General features: G+C 40.0%; 2 protein-coding genes across 5 annotated transcripts; one reads left to right on the plus strand and one right to left on the minus strand.

Moving 5' to 3' along the window:
• The first annotated feature begins 2,525 nt into the window (after window positions 1-2,525).
• On the plus strand, window positions 2,526-12,092 carry sept2 (septin 2). Of its 4 annotated transcripts, none has more exons than XM_035671156.1 (13): window positions 2,526-2,684; window positions 3,623-3,664; window positions 4,552-4,666; window positions 6,572-6,658; window positions 6,827-6,950; window positions 7,188-7,322; window positions 7,452-7,569; window positions 7,744-7,845; window positions 8,083-8,228; window positions 8,627-8,749; window positions 9,787-9,850; window positions 10,557-10,650; window positions 10,857-12,092. In XM_035671156.1, the coding sequence occupies exons 2-12, from the start codon at window positions 3,641-3,643 to the stop codon at window positions 10,638-10,640; spliced, it is 1,122 nt and encodes a 373-aa protein (XP_035527049.1). In that variant the 5' UTR covers window positions 2,526-2,684; window positions 3,623-3,640; the 3' UTR covers window positions 10,641-10,650; window positions 10,857-12,092. The 4 variants fall into 4 exon arrangements, with proteins under 4 accessions (XP_035527049.1, XP_035527051.1, XP_035527053.1 ...); XM_035671158.1 differs by having other exon boundaries at window positions 8,627-8,710; XM_035671160.1 differs by having other exon boundaries at window positions 8,627-8,710; window positions 9,790-9,850.
• Window positions 12,093-12,676: 584 nt separating this feature from the next.
• stk25b (serine/threonine kinase 25b) lies at window positions 12,677-19,237 on the minus strand. Its single transcript, XM_035671155.1, has 11 exons — window positions 18,804-19,237; window positions 17,855-18,085; window positions 17,657-17,713; window positions 17,375-17,483; window positions 16,464-16,621; window positions 15,956-16,141; window positions 15,454-15,599; window positions 14,852-14,957; window positions 14,696-14,767; window positions 13,103-13,239; window positions 12,677-13,006 (listed from the first exon to the last, which is right to left on the minus strand). Exons 1-11 carry the CDS (start codon window positions 18,831-18,833, stop codon window positions 12,967-12,969), a joined length of 1,272 nt encoding a protein of 423 aa, XP_035527048.1. The 5' UTR covers window positions 18,834-19,237; the 3' UTR covers window positions 12,677-12,966.
• Between the last annotated feature and the right edge of the window lie 1,334 nt (window positions 19,238-20,571).

The following is a 20,571-nucleotide window of genomic DNA, read 5'->3' on the forward strand; positions in this document are numbered from 1 at the left end:
CAGCATAAGCACTGTAGAATTACTTTATTATTAATAATATTAGTCCCAGCTGGTCAGAGTGTGCAGGTGCATATGGACTAAATAAGGAGTACAGTGGCTGTAATGGTTACCAGTGAGCTAGTTAATTATGAAGAAGTGTTGGATGTGTTCATGTATCACAGGTTCTGTATGTATCTAAATGTATTAGAGTAGAAAAAGTACAATGTATGCCTCTGAAATGTGGTGCAATAAAAACATAAAGTAGAAAAACAATGGAAAGTACCTCAAAATTGTACCGTACACCACTTAAATAAATGTACACCACTGATATTCAGATCTTCAGAAAACTCCCATTTTGTGTAAATCTAAATCTGTAAACTATAGCTGTTACATAAATGTAGTGAACTATAACAGTGTAGAACATACAATATACAATACAACATCCCTAAAGGAGTAAAATTTAATGAAAATATAATACTGAATAATGGTTTCATCTAATTATCATTATCAGTGACTGGCTGACTTTCTGCAGTAATCAACATTATGTGTGATTGGACATCTTCATTAGTATGTTTATGTTTATGTGCAGTTGCTTTTAAGTGATAAATTGTTGTTTTCTTACTGTGCGTGTATGTTACTGTTCTGGGTCTATCAGTACCTAATGCTCATGAAAGTACATGTTTTTATTCCTCTATTGCATCAAAAGGAAACTGTATTTCTCACTGTTATAAATGTTGTATATTCCTGCAAAAATCCCAATAAAAAAAGGTGTTAAAAATTGCCTGTTTACAACTCCTTGTAATACCAGTTTGAATGCCGGACTTTTATTTGTAACACTGGTGAGTATTTCTACACTGTTTTACTTGAGTAAAAGATCTGAGTACTTCTTCCAACACTGTCACACAGTGATTACAATTCATCCTGAGGAAAACATAAAACTTTCAACCAAATTTCACGGAAATCCATTCAATAGTTGTTGAGATATTTCACTAAAGACCACAAACAATAATTTCCAGAATAAGTCCCCAGAAACATAGGATATCTTGCCTGGGAACCATGAATGTCTGTACAGAATGTTTTACAGATGAGAGGATTCATGAATGCTCCAGTTGGGCTGTATAATAGACGGCTATATAAATAATTCAGGGTACCCAAAATAATCTTGTTTCTGGGGGCACAGGATTGTTATCTACTGGATCTAAAGGGCTGGAGTAGGGTGGCAGCTACCTCTGAATTTAACACATTAATTAAGATTATTTTTAATACATGTTAAAAAATAGAATTTAATTCAATGTCTTAAACTGTTATTTCCACATTGTTAGTGAGAGGCATAGGTTCAATGAAAGACATGTATTTGTCTGAAGATTTGGAAATAAAAACATTTGGTCGATCTCTAATGCCACCTTTAGAAATATCTATTCAGTGCTTCACTAATGTGCCACAATAATGTCTTTAGTTAAAATATCTTCATTTGGAGGCTTTTCCAAGCAAATATTCATATGGACCGGCCCAAAAGTCTCCATACCCCCCTCTGACCCCTTCATGAATATTTCTCTAGCTCAGAGGTGTAGTGCAGGGTATATACGGGTATGTGCAGTATACCCACTTCTAAATCCCCTCTGATGCACACAGCAGTGTTTAATAGTGTTCTGCAAGCTGACGTTTGTTTCCTAGGATGGTGAAGGCATAACATAGATTTTATGAATGGATGGAGTAAGGAATAAGGAATACTTCACTCAAAATACACAACTCTGTGTTGGTGGGTCAGGACTGATTGCAGGGCTGTTAACAGACTGTATTGACTGGGGTGGCACAAGAGGGGCACCGGCTTCTGCAGGGCAGGGGTAGTATGAAGTAAACAAATCCAATCCTGTTTATTGACCCTGGTATGCAGAAATATACAAATACACTAGGCGAAAAAATAACTGCATACAAAAAACTGAATGGGGTTAGCAATAAGTGGACATATCTGTAAAGGGGAGACTCTTAGGTACACAAAGATTTTCATTCAGATTTCTTGAGGTGCCAGTTTTTCCATCACCAAAATGTAGCCTAACTTTGGGGCGTTACTTAGCTTACCTTCCCAACATGCTACCAACACATGGTTGGTACCAGTGGATGCGTTGGGTCTTCTAATTTCATATAATACCACTCTAGCTTTAAAATGGAGCCCGCTACAGCCTCTGAAAGACAGTGCAGTTTGGAAGAGCTAAGGATAATGGGGTGGCCAATCAGATTTCAGGGGTGGAATCCCCCCTCTGGAAACGCCCCGGATTTTTTGGGTGAGATAAATATTACAAGAGTAGTCTTACATGCCATTGTTTACAACACGTTTATCCTTTGCTGGAGAAAAGTTTTTGGTCATAAATTATAAGTACAACCACTTCCCCAGGCTCCACTTCCCCACGGCTCTAGATCCGCCCCTGCTGATTCAAACCATTATATATGTGCCTTTGTTAACATCACTCGTTTACTGATAAAGATGAGTTTAATGAGCTCCTAACAGCTGATACAGTGAGTTCAGAGTCAGACTGACTCCCAGTGCCTCCATGTGCAGTGTTGGCCCCGGTGCATTGTGGTCTGTGTGCTAAAGGAAGCTGCTGCACCGGAATCTGGAGAATTTGAGGTGTCCGCCAAGTCTGCAGTTCATCGTCGGCTCGTCTCTGTCTCTATCTGCACTATACTCTCTGCGGACACCCTGTAAGGTAACTGATTTATCCGTCTAACTCATCACTTATTCATCTCTCTAGTTGTGTCCTCGCTGTGTTAATGGCGGGTTGCAGTCGGTGCTAACATTAGCTGTTTAACTCAACATCCTGCAGGAGGAGAAGCTACTCGGCTAGTTAGTAGTTAACGCCATGTTAAGCTCGTCCTGGACCAGTTTAACGAACAGCTAGTCGGGGGGTGTAAGCTTGGTTAATAGCTTTTGATTTTGGGCTCGTTTAGAAAGCTTTTCAAGAACAAGAGTTAACATGAAATATGTGTTTTCTCGGCAGATGTCAGCACAGTTCACACCCAGTGGGTTGGTACCGTTACCGCCGCTAATTAACAAGCTAATAAATTCAATCCTTTCTTCTATGTAACTAAATGAGCTGCTAATGTTTGTTGTAGTTAACTATACACGGTTGTAAGATTAGTCTAAGTGGGTAAGACTGGTCTCAAACTAGCTTTTTAAACTATCCTGGACACAATTGTTCATCTTGAGTTTTACACACAGTCGTCTTCATCCAAACACTGAGTGCTGTGTGTGTGTGAGAGACAGAGAGTTTAAATAAAACCATATAAATCACAACCAGGTGGTAAACAGGATATCAGCTTTACAGACGTTAATAGCATAAGCATAGCACAATCGTTATCCTCCAACCATGGCGCTGTAATGCAGCTATCTAAGCAGGAAAAGCATTTTTTTTGTGGTGAGACTCAGCTCTCTCTCTCTCTCTCACTAACCTTTCTGAGCACAAACCAGACTTCCTGTCTCTCACACACAGTCAGGCCTCAAAGTATGCGCCTGTATGAAGTACCTCCATTTCAGAAAAGGTCCACAGAGGCTAGAGTTGTAGTTAAAAAATAGATTTTCAGTAACAGTTGTATTTGTGAGTGTTCTCGGTATAATGTGATGCATGCAGTCTGTCTTCTCTTTCAGGTTCAACAAGGAGAGAAAATGTCTCAGGCTGACAAAATGAAGGTGAGTTGAAACCAGAAACCAGACATTAGTGTTACATCTGAAGCCGTACAGTATGCAGAAATACCAGATTCCTACTTCCGCTTCAGTGACTGTCCCTCTAGAGACCAATAGCTGAGCTGGAATAGTGATGAGAAAGTAAGCTGTGTGTAATACGCTCTTATTCTCTGAGTAAAAAAAAAAGTCCTGAAGTTTTTAAACTGCTTTAAGCACTATTTTACATGGGCTATTCTGTGCTTCCCACACTTTACTCGCACTATTGTTTTTGCATATTACTTGTTAAGTGCTGGGTCCCTCAGGCCTGTGCTCAGTGTGCAGCTCACCATCCTCATGACTCACTGCTGTGGCTTTGTGCTGGTTGGCCCAAAGACAGAGCAAGAACACGCTGCTTATCAGGCTTATCAGTCATGACCTTTGCTGAAAGAACGGGGAAGAGAAGGTTTACAAATCCTACAATGCTCTGAGGACAAAATGAGCAAACTAAATAAGGAACATGTACCTTTTTTGTGTTTGATTTGAAACTGCCTATTGTTGTCTAGCATTGCTACAGAGGCGGTTAAAAGCTGTCCCATTGCTCTGACTAGCTAAACACAGGGCCATAAACACTGGAATGATGGGTGGAAGGTCTTTTGCAAACAGAGTGCAGAGGAGTCGCTGTCCTAAATATCCTGGCTCTTTGTGAACAGATGTCTCCTCCTGCAGTAATTATTGGTTGTCATGTTATTGCTAATGATAGCCAAACTAGGTTTAACTTAAACCTGATTTATATTTGTGACAAAGTAATAAGGTGCAACGCTGCGTTCTTTGATCTTGAATTTTAATGTCACCAAACATACTTTTCTTTAAAATGATGACTCTCCTGTCTTTTTATTTCTTTTTTTTTTCTACAGCAGGGGCAGTTCAACAACCCTGAGACCCCAGGGTACGTTGGATTTGCCAACCTGCCTAATCAGGTTCATCGCAAGTCAGTAAAAAAAGGATTTGAGTTTACGTTGATGGTGGTAGGTGAGTGTATCAAAACTGTTTTTCACGACTTTTCTCGTTTTGTCCTTTTCTTCTTGTCACTATGCGACGCTGATTTTATTTAGTTTGGAAAATGATATTGTATCTCAGTGATAACGAGGTTTATGCTAGACAGCTAGAGTAAACACTGACATTTAAGGAATGTGTTATATTTTTTTGGCTCATGTGAGTTTGTTTTTGTGATAAATTTATGGTGGGACTTTGGCCATTAGCCTGTATATACATATACAGTTGTTTCTGTCCTATGCTTTCTTTTCATAATGGCACAGTTTCACCCCACTCTAGTTTCTTTTGTTTGTGTGCTAAGATTAAAGAAAGTTGTTTAGGTGTATTTTAGTGTGCATGAAGGCTTTTGGTGAGTAGAAAATGGCAGCTGTCACATCAGTGCGGTTGCTCAGCTGGCGTCAGCAGTGTGAACTCTTGATGAGAGCACTGCGACTGTGTGAACCTCCCTGCTTGTTGGTATGGGGGGAGGGTAGAAGCTCCCCTGAACACTGCTCATCCTTTTGCTTTAAAATAAACCAGAGAGGAATGTAGCCAGTGGGCCTCGAGGGATTGATTCACACAGTGGACGAGGCCTGTTGGTCCCTCTACTGCAAGAATACTCATTGTGTGCTTACTTAACTTTCTGTGTGACCTGTGGTTTTCTGCACATTTAGATGGCTGCAGTTCTCCTGCAGATAGAAATAATATCCTTACTATGGAAATGCATAATTGATCCTATGTATGGGTCACTTTTTATACTTACCCTTAAGCACTGGTACTTTTTCCTCTTTCCACATGCACCTGAAACTGTAGTGTATATATGTCGATTTGGATTTTCCACACAAGATGTTCTGGAAAACGTCCAGTTCAGGATGTAGGAAAGACTTCTGTAAATCTTTTGTCACAGCTCTGGTGGGAACCATAGTAGCAGCATTCCTGGATAAAGCACACAAGCTTTAGGTTGTTTATGTCTCAGCATCTGTAACTCTGTGACCGAGAGACTTAGGGAACATTTGTTACATTTCTTACAGAATTTCTTGTTCACTGCTGTTGCTTAATAAGTAGTTTTCTGGATTTCCCAGACAGAAATGAAGCATACTGCTAGACTAAAACAATGCTCAATGGGTCTGCAAAAATAAGTAGAAAGATATTTTTAGTCTGGTACAAGGCTTAGAATCAGGCCATTAGCTTTTATTTAAAACTTCATCACTTAAACTGTGGATGTTTATTGTCTTATTGTTATTTGCTTGTAGCAGCCTAGCACCTGCTGTTGGTGTGTGGTAATTAGTCTAAATTTAATTGAAGAAGATTGTGGGTATTTTCAAGATTATATCCTTTTTGTCAGTTTAAAAAGCGGCCAATTGAGATTTCGTTTCATACTGAAGTATAATTAAGGTCACTCATCAGACAATATAAGCAGAGATATTCAAATAAAATCTAAAGTCTTCAGTACAACAATTAATTGCAGATTCTCACATAAAGATGTAGTCATTCTAGATGAGGATATGCAGGTTCTTGGTTCTTCCTGTTAATATTTGTGAGAGTGAAACTATTCAGTGGTCTTCCTCTTGACTCCAGCTGACTGATTATGAACACTTGACACTCCTTCCTCAGGCACTAGGGTTGTTTAATCTGCCTGGTTCTGGTGCTGAAGTCAGATTTAGTATTTCCGTTGGAGCGCGGCCTGCTGTGCATCACAGGCAGATGTCTTGTTTTCTGTCGCACAGTGAGGATCTCCTTTGTTCTATTCATTGAAACTGAACTCTGGATTAGAAGAGATTTGCACCAACCAGAACCCGACTGTGGTTTAGTCATTTCAGCAATTATGTAACATTTATACATTTTCTCATTTTGATCTTGATTTGTAATTATGATTGTTTCATTTCTGTCTGGTGTCAAAAGGTGAATCTGGACTTGGAAAATCCACCTTGATCAACAGCCTGTTCCTCACCGACCTTTACCCTGAGAGAGTCATCCCTGGAGCAGCAGGTAAAGCACACATGCACTTAATGATCCTTATTTTAAGCTTTTTGTAAAGCACTTTGTGAAAACCACTGTATTAAAGGCACATAATTGACGAATTTAACTTAGTAGAGCCGTATAATGAAAATCATGGATGGTGAGTGTCCTTACATGTTGTTATGAATGCTCTTACAGAAAAGATAGAAAGGACGGTTCAGATCGAGGCGTCGACAGTAGAGATTGAGGAACGAGGAGTGAAGCTCCGTCTCACTGTGGTAGACACACCAGGATACGGAGACGCCATCAACAGCCAAGACTGGTATGAAATCTTTTTAGGGCGTATGCTGATCAGAAGATGAGATATTTTTAAATGTAAATTACCCGGTGTCAGTCCTGTGATCTTGAACAGAGATGAGCCGCTACCCTCAGACAGTTAAAAATAATCGTTTGTTTAAATATTTTAAATCATAAGGACTTTTCATCTGGGCTTTTGATTTTAGTATTCAGTAAATGTGAAACATGCTGTTTGTTTATTGTGTATATTTTTCTTATCCAGTTTCAGCACCATTATCAGCTACATTGATGACCAGTTTGAACGCTACCTCCATGACGAGAGCGGTCTTAATCGTAGACACATTGTTGACAATAGAGTTCATTGCTGCTTTTATTTCATTTCCCCGCTGGGCCATGGGTGAGTCCTACAGAACTTTTCAGTTATTAAAAGTTGCACTGAAGTTCTTTTTTTATTTTCTAACCATATTTGTCATGCCCTCTTTTCATAAATACCTAATTCTTTTGTCTCTGTTTCCTGTCCAACCAGCCTGAAACCCCTGGATGTTCAGTTTATGAAGGCCATTCACAATAAGGTCAACGTGGTTCCTGTCATCGCCAAGGCAGACACGCTCACTCTCAGGGAGAGGGAGAGGCTCAAGCGCAGGGTAAGGACAACAGAGTCACCCATTGTTCAGGATCTTTTCCAGTTCCTGAAATAAACAGCAGCTATCATGTGCTCATGGTCCTGGCTTTAGCCGCCCAGTGTATGAAAGTACAGTTTGTAGCAAAAGCATATATATTGAAACTAATAAAAACTTGTGTTTTGGTTTCTTGGTAAGATTCTGGATGAGATCGATGAACATGGTATCAAGATTTACCACCTTCCTGATGCTGAGTCGGATGAAGATGAGGACTTCAAAGAGCAGACCAGGATCCTCAAGGTGAACCCTCTATTCCCTGCAGATCTTTTCATCCCTGAATGAATATGACTTCCTCTCTGCCAAAGACAAGTCAATGTTGTTGTTTTTTTACCACAGAAATGGGAATTTGTCAAGGATCAAAGCAGTCAGCTTTGTATCATCATCCCATTACTCTAGGGATTTGTTTTAAGTGTCATAATTATTTATGCGGGTGGTTGAACCATGACTTCAGACACACAAACCACTCCTCTTTTCCAGGCTAGCATCCCATTTGCAGTGGTGGGATCCAACCAGCAGATTGAGGCCAAGGGGAAGAAGGTGAGGGGCCGCCTGTACCCTTGGGGAGTGGTGGAGGTGGAGAATCCAGAACACAACGATTTCCTCAAGCTGCGGATCATGCTGATGTAAGTGGTAGAGGAGGCTAAAACCCACTCTTCCTTATTTCAGTGTTAAGAGTAAGGTGGTATTGACAGTTACCGCCCTGCCAAACTCTGTATATATACTGTCTGTTTTCCTACAAATACTCTGGAAAGAGATCGTAGTTAGCTGGGAGAAATTGTTAACTTGCCAGGGTGCCTTCAAACACAATGAGAGCCAACTCAGCCTGAGCCAAAAGCTTTTTTGTTAAGGTGTAGCTAATTGGAAAAGGGATGTAGCCAAAGCAGAAAGGAGACAAAACATTAGGCAGTAACAACAGTAGCTGTGTAATGTGGTTCAGACATGTTTGGGCCTCTGAGAGGTAGTTTTCAGTTTGTCTGTGCAGGAGTATTTATTGGTTGATGACTTTTCCACAACCCCACAGAACCCACATGCAGGATCTACAGGAAGTGACCCAGGACCTGCACTACGAGAACTTCCGCTCGGAACGCCTCAAGCGGGGTGGCAGGTTGTCCTCCCATGGTTACATTCTGCCTCTGTCTCCTGCGTACGTACTTGTCTGTCAGCTTGCTTCTCTGCACCTCCCCCCACCTCAAACAGCAAACCTTTAGTTAGACTATAATCATATATAATAAATACAATAGTGATAAAAAAACAGCCAGGCACATGCACACAACACACACTACAGATGTTACAGTAATAAAACATCCAGATGTGTGTGTGTATATGGAAGCTGAGTTAGTAGATTAATTTCTGTATAATGGATCATGTACCTCCAGTTATCCTTCTGTTGTTCATTGATGCAGTATAATGTCGATCTAGTATCATTCTGTAGTTCAGTAGCTCTAACTCATCATTCTGCATGTTAACTACATCAGTTAGGCCTTGGTAGCGAGGCAGAATTGAATTTAATGCTGTGAGCTGTTGTGGTTTTACACGGTTAATTGGTCGCAATTGGTATAAGTAGAGTATCTGTAGAGGCTGTAAACAGGAGTACTGTGTGTGTGTTATTTAACATAGTGTGGATATATCATCATTTAACCCTGATTGTAGACCAGAAAGAATCTTTTAGACTTTCTTCTAAAGCCAACCCAGGATAAGGCAGTGGCTTTACTGCCTTCTCATTGCCTCGCTGTCTGTCCAATGATGGCTGTCTGGTCTTGATTTGTCCAAACCCATGAGTGGACTGTTGGAGGTACCGTTTTTTACATTTTATTTGGGGGAGGTAACGCTGTTCCCCTGACTCTCGCACTCACTGCTTCTCCCTTGAGTCTTACTGCTTTCAACTCTTTGTAGTTATTTGTTGTAGCTACCCACTTTTCTCTTGTGAGCTGTTCTATCTTTCCGCAAAGAGAAACTCCACTAACCCACTGACCCCTTCTTCACTTTCTCAATGTGGCTTTTTTTCCTGTTTGCCTAATGCTACTTAAAATGGTACAGTGTGTGCACTCTCAGGCATGCACACACACACACACACACACACTCCTATGATGCTGTCAATCATCGCACAAACTGATTTTACATGCATAACCTAACTCACTGCATTTAAGTTAATGATTCTTTTGTTAATTGTAATACATTCAGCAGAAAGGGGCCGGAGCCGGAGGAAATGGACAAGGATATGATCCTGCAGGAGAAGGAGGCTGAGGTGGGATATTTCACACACTACACTACTTTGAGCATATTAACAAGAATTTACTCAACTTACTTTATTCACTCGTCCCTTGCGATTGTCAAGATTAAGGGATTTACGGGAATAGTTTCACATTTGTAAGTAGATTTATTAGCTTTTTGCCAAGAGTTAGATGAGAGGATTGATACCACTCTCATGTCTGTACACTCAATACAAAGCTAGAGTCCACAGACAGTTAGCTTGGCATACACTGGGAACAGGGTACACTATTTAAGAGCTTTTTCCTTTTATTTAGGACAGAGCTAAGCTAACCGCCCGCTGGTTGTAGCTTCATAGTTAGTGTTTAGACATGAGAGTGGTATTGATCTTTTCCTCTCTTGGCAAAAAAGTGTATATATCCAAAACGTTGTTGAACTATTCCTTTAAAGATCTTTCACTGTCCTAGAAGTTACAATTTTAAATACTGGGGACAATTAAACATTTATAAGAATCGCTTCTGTTCTGTTCATGTAGTCAATGTGGGACCAGTTGCTTCTATTCAATGATTTATAACTGGCAGATGGGTATTAATGATAATACATTTAGAGTGAGCTAGAGTGAAGGACGAGGAAAAGAATCTATAAATAAACTAAAACCGATATCACTTCAAAATCTCAGCTGTCTAAGAGGAATGTGCCCTGTTGTTTCCCTGTCATACATGTTGATGTTCTGTGTTGTACAGTTGAGAAGAATGCAGGAGATGATTGCCAAGATGCAGGCCCAGATGCAGAAGCAGGGAGATGGAGAGGAAGGCCCCCATGCGTGAAAAGCCTATGGTAAGACCCATGCGCACACACACACACACACACGCACACACACACACACACACTCTTCCTGAACAGTGGGACATCCTATTTCCTGCAGTTTTTTAAAGTTCAATACATAAATAAGACTTATATCCATCTGTAGATGGTAGTCTTATGTGAGGCCAGGTTTGGTTGTAGTTGCGAATGACAATGTGTAACTTTCTTTTCCACTGTAGGTGTTTGAGCCACTGCTCGAGTTTGACTAGAGAGACGGATGATAGCAGAGAAGGCCATCTGGTTATTGACTCGTACTGCTTGCCACTATTTTTATTTCAATCCTACACAGGATCTGGAGTCTTTTTTTTAATATACATTCAGTAAAGTATATTCAAACAGTGTTATGTCTATATATTTACACATGGTTCTATTTCTTCATTTTTTTATTTTGTTTAATTTTTAGTAAACTTTTGCCAGTTACTCAAATGAAGTCACGTGACCCATCTTTTAAAATGGTGGAGCATACCTTAAATACAAACCCTTTGCGACATTCTGTTAATTTTCCATTTTTGGTTCCCTTTTTGTTATTAAGAAAACCAAAGTATCGCTGTTTGTATTCAGTGCTTTTAGTCCTAAAACATCTCTCAGAGCACACGCTAACCTTTTCTCTGTGAAAGAGCTTCATTGGGAGAGTCAACTATCTGAGAAATTAGTAGCAGAAATAGCTTATCACAACATTGTTATGCCATTGTCTCAATATTCTTTTTGTCAAGAGAAAACATAATTTCCTCTCCGGTTTAGAAGTGACCACCCAAGCTTCCTATTAAATAGGTTACACCCCGATCAGTGTTAATCATATCTGCATGCAACCTTCGACCATGTCTGGTGGGATTTCAGGTGAATTTTCCCTCCATTGCCATGTTAGGATCAGCTTCTCCCTTTCTTGTCCAAATCTTTTCCATTAGTGCAGTTCCCAGATCAGTGTCTTTAAAGTACAATGCCATTCAAATGTTGTTTAGCTCCTTTATGAGTTTGATAGGAATTGAATAAACTGTGACCCCTGACTTCTTAGTCTTCCTGTAGACCTGACAAATGAAGGACGAGCAAATGAGGTGCGATACCTCTGTTTGGTGCTTTCAAGCAACTAGATGTAATTACTGTCTCCTCCACACCATAAAGTGAAGTCATGTGCCAGGGAGCATTAACTGTTAAGTGTTTTTACTGATGCAGTGAGATTTAAGAGGTATAAACTTTTACCTGTCTCAACTGCTGAATTCTTTGTGGTTTCCACGACCACAGAGATTAATGGTGACCCGATGAGGTCATTGTAGCCAACGTTTCCCTCACCAGCCAAGATGAGAGTTCTTGACATTCCTCTTTGTGCTGTTTTTATCCAATATTAAAGTACCAAATATTGTTTTTGATGCATATATTGTAATAAAAGTTGTATTAAACTTTATTAATCTCTTGTGTTATTTGAGACTTTTTCCTTATCTACCTTAATATAACAAATTATCAGAGTGTTTATTCAAGGTGGATCACTGTCCTATAATACATTTGTATTTCGTTACACCCTGAGAAGAGCTTGAAGCCTCTCCACATACACAACTGTTACTTCCTGCTCCCTTTATGTGATCCATGTCAGTGAGATTAATTGCCTGACAGACAAAACCACATTGAACCTGACTAACAGGGCATCAATAATTACAGTGCACTGTTTTTTTTAGAGAAAATAGTAATTCATAGTTTTAACCAACAGAGGAACTAAAAAGACTTGTTCAACATACATAAATGTCAATTATATGAATTAGATTTAATTAGTAATATATATTATATGGATGGATGCTCAACCACTGAATCCATTATGTGGAGCCTTAGACTGAAGTGTTATTGTGAAATGCCTGAACAGATAAAATGTATGTGTGCATCAAGTGGGTAGAAAGTAACATGTTAAATCGGCAACATGGACCAGCTAGTAATTTAAAAGGACTCCTGACAACTATTTGTTCCAACAATGTCACATTCCTGCTCGTGATGACAAACACTCAGGACAACAGAACATTTTCCATAGACTTTATTATAGTTTTTTTCTTCTCAATCTAACAGGTATACACAACGCTCTAAATGTCATGGCTTTTTTGTCTTAAATACTCTCCGCTCTTAAAGAAAAACTGTAAAAATATTTAATTATAACTAATTAAAAGATCTCTTAGGGGGGCGGGACTGGGAAGGGTGCAAAGATACGAGGGGTGAGGGGGTAGGGGGGTCTTCTGTGGTCCTTATCTGAGGTGTTGGGTGGGTCTGGGAGACAGAAAAGGGGGCAGAGTTAAGTTACATCCAGCTGGGTTTTCACCGCGAAGACGGGGTGGTGTTACCATTTAAAGAAAACCTGAAAGAACGACATGAAACCAATTAATTAAAATAAATGAGCGTTTTCTGCTGCATAAAGGACATCCCAGCTGACAGTTGTGATACTGGTTGGTACCTGCACACTCTCTCCATCATGTGTGTGACAAGGCGGTCAGAGATGCCCGGACACGACTCTTCCGCCAGGTTGAAGGCGTTTTCCAACTCCTCGATGGCTCCTACGCCCCCGCCACTCGCCCGCCGCTTCTCCTTCAACTGGTGGTAGAGAAAAATCAAATAGGAAGAATTTTGTGTGTTGTGCAATGGGAAGCTTCAACTAAATAATTTAACAGCAATATTTGCAGTTTCTAACTTTATAATAACCAGATTAGTCCCATGCTGTTTCCTCTTGTATTCTTACTAATACGTACTACTGTAGAAACAACAGTACATGTACAAGACCTGTACAGACATAATGATTCACTTTTATACCTTCTTACTGGGGTAGTAGGTACAACAATGAAACAAAAGTGAGGCAGAGTCAATTATAAAGACCTGGTTTTGAACAGGCTTGCAAAACTAGACCAGTTTCCTGAAGGAAGATTAGAGCTCCTCTGGGATTAAACAAATGCTAAATTAGTGACAAGAGGAGCCTTCTCAATAAATGTGATGAAATCAGTTTCCAGGACCACTTTCACACGTACAAAGAAAGTGCAGTGCAGATCATATCACTTCCGCAGCCCAGACTTGCATTGTTATCTACGCAATTAATGTACTAGGAGAAAATCTTCCACCTATTTTCTATCAGTGCTGATAGCTGCAATGTTTTTGGTATTGTCTTTGTAGAGCTCTTCTTTTTTTCTGGCTATTTCTCTTCTACTCAACATTAGTGGTCTAGGGTTGCCGATGGCTGATATATAAAGCCAGTATCAAAACAAAGAAAAGTCATGTGTAATTCCATTATATTCTATTCAGTGGGAGGTTTGAAACCAACTTTTTCATCACTTTCCCAAAACTCACAAGGGGAAGCACTAACATTGTTCACAAAATGATGGTGATCCAGGTCTGTTATTAGGAGGAACCTCAGTGCTATGTCCACATACTGTCACTGACAAGGGATCACATAGTTGTTTCAAATTAATTTTTGTTCAACTCTGTCCAGGGTGCAACCGTGAAGAATAAAAATGAAGATTCATTTTAGACAGGATTAACTGTTCTAGATTACGGCCTGCTCTTGGTTTAATTCTTCCATTCAGATAATTGTCCCCTCTCAAAGGTCCAGTGTGTAACATTTAGGTTGATCTATTGGCAGAAATGGCATATAATATTCATAGGTGTATAATCCCCTGACAATAAGAATCATTGTGTTTTTGTCGCCTTAGAATGAGTCGTTTTTATCTACAGACGCTGTGGTCGCCTTCCTTAGAGGCCACCATGTTGAACCGCCATGTTTCTACAGTAGCTCAGAATGGACAAACCAAACAGCTACACCACACGAGGCCACTAAATCCTACACACCGGACCTTTAAGAGGTGATGCCCTTCTTTACCAAAAATTTTGATTTAATAGATGTTTTACTGCGCTGCAAACAATGTGACTTTCCCGTAGTCTGTACTGTCCTTCAATTTAGGAAAGGCCACGCATATTGTGCGTGTTTGCCCTTTTATCTAGAACCACAATGAATAGTATTATTCAAAGTTACAAAGTCCCCATCCTCAACGGTCGGGCCTACCTCTCTGAAGATGGGAGTTACCAAAGCAGACAAGCATTGTGACTTGGGTTGCCTTTTCACCGAATCTCCTGACTGGTAAGATGGGAAAAAAAAGGTGTAAGAAAGAAAATACATAAAAACATTTGTCTCTGTGTCTGCGTGCTTTGTGTGTCTTACCTCTGAATCTGTGTGTGTGTAGCCCTTCTGTAACTTGTTCAAAGAGGTTGGTCTGACCGTGGGGAAGGTCCACATGGGACACGTATCCACATCACCATCAGCATCCCTGAAGGAAGGACGGAAAGACGGAAAGACGAATAAGAGAGGGAAGAGGGAAATTAAAAATATGACGGGCACCAACATGGCACGACATTCATATAATCAACCAATGACCTAATTTTTGTACATTCAGAGATTTATTTTCTAATGAGGACAATTTAAAAAAAGAGTGGATATACATGTGTGTGTGTACACGTGCATTTATATTATCCTCTTTTTTTTTTAACTGTTCCTATTAGGATGAAGAAATGGCGACATGCCTACGTGCTCAGTCCTGATGCTGACAATCATTTGTCACAAGCTTGTATACAGCAGTCGACACCTTAAGGTTCACTGCTGATGCTACTTGGTGGGAAACCAATTCTTCTAGAAAATCATCCAGAAATAATCCTGAAGTTCTGTAATGGGTCAGTTTAGTATCACAAATTTAACAAAGTGGCTGAGAATAGATCCTTTGGAAAAGTTTAGAACTGGAGGTTTGAATGTGTGTTCTTGAGACTCACATATCTGAGTCATCAGAGCTGGATTCCTCCCCGTGCCCCTCCGACTTCCAGCGGCGGTAGCGGTCGATCAGCTCTGTCAGATAGGCCGTCTTCTTGGTGTAACGTGTGATGAACTTGTGCTTCAGGAGCTCTTTGGCTGTCGGCCTCTGTGCAGACATTGCAGATATCAATAGGATCAGTCGTCTAGTTAAAACGCGCTACAAGAAGCTTCAGTATCGAGTCCACCATCACAGTACAGAATTAACCAGAATGTGATTTGGATTGGCTTTGAATATTTGAGAAAGTACAGCACAAATTATAATTCCTATTAAGGACAAGGTATGCTAATCCAATCACAAAAATATGTGGTAGGATAAATGGCCAAAGTCTTACACTCTAAACAGCAACGCCAAACTGGAATTAGTTTCCAATTGTCTGATGTTATTTAGCCCAAAACAGGCATGTCTGATCCCATTGTAGTTCTGAAACAATGCTTGCAGATGGACGCAGGTGTATTACTTACAAAACGAGGGTCTTTATTTAGACAAGCCTCCACAAACTCTTTGAAGGGCTTGCTGTAAGGTCCCTCAAGTGTGGGTGGAGTGTTTTTCGGGATGAGGAAAAGGACCCTCATGGGGTGTAGGTCCGAGTTGGGAGGTTCCCCTTTAGCCAGCTCAATGGCAGTGATTCCCAGGGACCAAATATCAGCCTGAGGGGGAGAGTGAAATGTGTAAGTAAGGTGTGTTAACTTCACAAACAGACAGTGGAAACTATAAGGAATTAAAATCTGTAACTAAAGTGATGTGGATCAAATAATTCTCCCCATGCTGAAAACTTACAGTACTGTCTACTTATCAGTGCTTCCACCAGTAACAAAACATTATCTCTTTGTGGGCTTGATGTTCTCAAAGTGAACATCTTTTCACCTAAAAGTGAAAAAAACAACAACAAGCAAACAAACCTAAAGACAGCGTTCATTCAAAGCAGCAGCACAGGGTGTCTTTTGCCCACTCCACAGACTCTGGCCTCACCTTGAAGTCGTAGGCCGACTGTTTGATGACCTCTGGAGCCATCCAGAAAGGTGTGCCAACAAATGTGTTCCTCTTAATCTGGGTATCTGTCAGCTGTCCCGCCACCCCAAAATCTGCCAGTTTCACATCGCCCTGCTCCGACAAGAGCACATTGGCAGCTAGGAGAGAGAGAGAGTCACAATAAAAGAGCAAGCAATAGATGTAATGCTAAAAATAAGGTATTAACATCAACGTCTCATCTTGAGATATTGTGTAATGCAGTCTTTTTATTATTTAGGACAATCAAATGTTATTTTTGAAATTCCAGAACAACAATTAATTGGGATATTTTGCATTAAAAATGGTTGGAAAAGGGGACAAAGGACACTTTGCAGTCTCTTCCCCAGTTTCATTGTGGCACAAACAGCTTCAGACAAATGGAAACAAACTACATGGACAGAATTTAGGTAGTTTATCAACCCAATCTTCTTCATTATTTCCCATCTTTGCTGTCTTGTCATCTGGATATCATTATTCTGGTGTCTCTCTCATGCTCCACACACAGATATATAACACTTACAGTATGTTGTGGGCTCACAGATGGTGTTAATAAATGTATGCAGCTCAGTAGCATATTTCAGTGTGTGGACTTATTCAGTCCAGCATCTGGTTAAAACTGGATATACATGCTGTTACTCAGCAGCTTCCCCATCACTGCTCAACATTCAGTGTCTTGTTTTCTTTCTGATAGGAAGCTTGAATCTAATCATTTCAAAGTTAATGTATAGTCTCTCCACTCAGAACATCATGCTGCTGCAAATTATCTCTGAGTTACGAGTATGATATCTGGCTTTGTAGCAGGACAACACTGACAAATAATATTAACTGATATCTATAAGATGCTGAATGAAAAAGAAGAGAGTGCTTCTTACCTTTGATATCTCTGTGGATCTTCCTTTCAGAGTGCAGGTACTCCAGCCCCTTCAGTATTTCCCTCAGTATAGTAGCAATGTAAGTCTCTTCAAGAGGCCCTGGACGGAGCTAGGAAGGGGAAGGGAGATGATAAAGGCACGACAAATTAATCAGAAAAGTGTTAGGGTTAGGGAGAAGGAACCAAGAACAGTACAAGTTTTGCTTCTCAGGTATAAAAAGGGGCCACTTTGCAAGATTTATATAAAACTTTGTAAGCTGTATAAAAATATAAATCTTCTTACCAGATCCAGAGCAGATCCTCCACCTAAATACTCCATGATAATCCACAGTTTGGTCCCCTGAGAGGCAGAAATAGTTGATGAAAGACGTTTTGAAATTCAGGATTTCAAGATACTGCTTTGCCTGTGCCTGTATGCCAACTGAGCGTCTGTCTCTAAGGAAATAATCTGTGTGTGTCTTTCTTTGTGTTATCACCTCACCTTCAGGTATGATCCGTAATACTTGGTAACAAAAGGGCTATCACATTGGCTCAGCACCGTGATCTCCTGTTGAATGTCTTCGATCTCATCCTCTGCCTCCTCCAGATCTATGATTTTAATCGCCACCACCTCCTTCGTGCGGTTGTTGATTCCTTTGTAGACCTCTCCGAAGGAACCCTTCCCAATCCGCTCCTGCTTGGTGAAGTACTCCTCCGGGTCCAACCGGGTATTCTGGTCCGGTGACAGCAAAGAAAGCATTGAACTGAGTGTATGTCGTGAAGACTGTGCTCGGAGGCTTATCTGTGTGAGTGTCACTTGACCAGAACTTGTGCGCCACGAGACTTGTTTCCCATTTGAATGCTGTTTTATAAAGGTTAATTAGACGTTTCAGTATGAGTTTCATCTGTCTGTTCTCATGCACTGCTCAAACATAAAAAAGATGATGGATAATTAACCTTTCTTATCTGTGTCAATACCTATCAATTCAGTCACAGCCCATATAATTACCTAGACTCTAGATTGAACTTTGTGCCAGGATGTAATTCAAGAGGCATGACACTTGAAAGTTCAGTGGTTTTCTCTCCACAACAGCAGGAAATAAGTGATGATTTGACTGAGTAGGAGGCACATAAAGAAGTCATTTAAAATATCTTAGCATGTACAGAATGTGACTCCTTTTAAAACTATTTATTTTTCACTTTCTAATCACGTTAGTATCAGCTTGTTGATTCCTCCGGCAACGTTTCCCCTGGTGCTGACAATGGCAAGGAGATGGAAAACAAATGAATTCATATACATTAGTGTATATAGTAAGTGTTATCACTTGCACTGGGGGCTCAGACCCCCCCACCACCCACCTATTCACGGAGAGCCCGGCAGTCATGGGGGTTCGCCTTGTCGTGGACAAGAAGAAGGGAGGTGACAGTTAGTGAAAAGAGGATTTCTGTACCTGGTTTTGCATGTTTTGAAGGTGTGCCATCCCCTCTGCAGGTTGGACGGGAAAGAGGCAGCCACAGCTCTCTCTTTCCGAGGTTATCAGATGGTCCTTTCGGGTTTTTAGCCCCCTCTTAGCTGTCTAGGAAGCTAGCTAGGTCGCTAGCCAACTAGATAAACACCCAATCTGCTGGCTTTAACGGGGCTGTCACTCCGCGTACTGTTTTCGGCCTCCAAGTCCAACGGAGGACTGAAGAGCCCGGCGAGACAACAAGCTACTGACCGACAGACTCCATTTATGTCAGCGGGGATGAACAAGTAGGGAAAAAATGCTCCTTCCGTGTATTAATATTTAATTCATTTCAAGGAACGCTTAGCCTGTTCTTCATTTGAAGCTTGAGGAGGACAAAATAATGGCCCAGACGGAGGACGCATGCGCATTGGGTTTGAAGAAGGCGGAATTGTGGGAGTTGTAGTTCTAAGCTCAGTTCAGCTTCTCTGTTGAGGTACCTGAAAACCTTTTCAGTGTAGATCCCCGAGGAGAAATCCAGGTGTTGCAGCACAGATAAGTTCAGATAAATATAAAAAGTAAAGTAAATAAATAATTAGGCTAGAAATAAAAATAGAAACTATACATATATACAAGTGAACTTAAAATTACAAGGCAAGAGTGACATAGTTGTGTGATTAGTAGGAGCAAAGTCAGCAAGTACTATTTAATATAAACCAGCTATTGGATATAGTTTGTATTTTTGTGCTCCAAATAATATGCAACATATTCTTTTGGTATGTCTTTATTTAAGTTGAATCCCATAATAGACTGCAGACGCCCTGTAAACATACATTAATAACATTGATTTAGGCACAATGAACAGTGGATAATGCAAATTGCTGGCTGCCCATATACATTAGCTTTATATTAGAGCTATTTTGATGCACCTGAACTGTTTTGGATCTATGCATAGATTAGGTGAAACAAGCTGTACTAGCACAATAACTGCTGGGGCAATTTGTACCTCTAAATCTCTCTCTGTTTTATATTGTGCGTAATTGGACTCATCTGCTTATAGGGCCACACACATACCAAAACACTGTCATAGTGTTTTAACAAAGTCCAAAAAAACTAGTGGCCAAACTACTGGTTAAGTTACAGTTACTGTCACCACCCAAAATGCAAACACAAGTTCAGATGCAGATGTCCTCTTACTCTAAGTTTACAAAACGAGATGATTCATTTACAGGTAGTGTGCATGCACATAAGTGTGAAATATCCCCATACTTTATCCCCCTACTTTGGGATTTTTACTGTTTTTATACTGTTTTTATACTGTTTTTCTCTTGTACATAGTGTTATATTATATTATATTATTTTCCCTACTCTTACTGCTTTTTATACTGTTTTTTCTCTTGTGTACATGTGTTATATTATATGTATATTATTTCCTACTCTTACTTATTGGTTTTTTTACTGTTTTTTCTCTATCCACTTTGCTGCTGTAACATATAAATGTAACAAATAAAGTAATATCTAGTGTTGTATCTCAGTGAAACATGGAACATTACTTTATTTCTTATTCTCTGCAGTTATACATGTTTTTCAGCCATTATTAGAAATAAAACCCATTTGAATAGACTTTGATTTTCATGATAAAAAGTAATTTTTGACAAACATTTTCAAAGAAAGTTTCTTAAGGAATGTAGGAAAATAATTGTGAAACCTATTTTCTCTGTAAGTAAGGACATTTAGTCTGATTATAAGAGGTACGTTGAATCACAGCTGGGAC

Source organism: Morone saxatilis, unplaced genomic scaffold, assembly GCF_004916995.1.
Source record: "Morone saxatilis isolate NCDOM2014 unplaced genomic scaffold, NCSU_SB_2.0 Contig23, whole genome shotgun sequence".
NCBI lineage: Eukaryota > Metazoa > Chordata > Actinopteri > Moronidae > Morone > Morone saxatilis.

What these genes read in the sequence shown, in the direction of transcription:
- stk25b (XM_035671155.1), bottom strand. Translation starts at nt 18,833, where the DNA reads ATGGCACACCTTCAAAACATGCAAAACCAG. An exon ending in TAACTCCCATCTTCAGAGAG is followed by an intron (nt 13,240 to 14,695) that starts GTAGGCCCGACC and finishes CTCTACCACCAG; the next exon opens with TTGAAGGAGAAGCGGCGGGC. An exon ending in ATGATGGAGAGAGTGTGCAG is followed by an intron (nt 13,007 to 13,102) that starts GTACCAACCAGT and finishes TCGTTCTTTCAG; the next exon opens with GTTTTCTTTAAATGGTAACA.
- sept2 (XM_035671156.1), top strand. Translation starts at nt 3,641, where the DNA reads ATGTCTCAGGCTGACAAAATGAAG. An exon ending in GTTTACGTTGATGGTGGTAG is followed by an intron (nt 4,667 to 6,571) that starts GTGAGTGTATCA and finishes TGGTGTCAAAAG; the next exon opens with GTGAATCTGGACTTGGAAAA. An exon ending in ATTCTGCCTCTGTCTCCTGC is followed by an intron (nt 8,750 to 9,786) that starts GTACGTACTTGT and finishes TAATACATTCAG; the next exon opens with CAGAAAGGGGCCGGAGCCGG.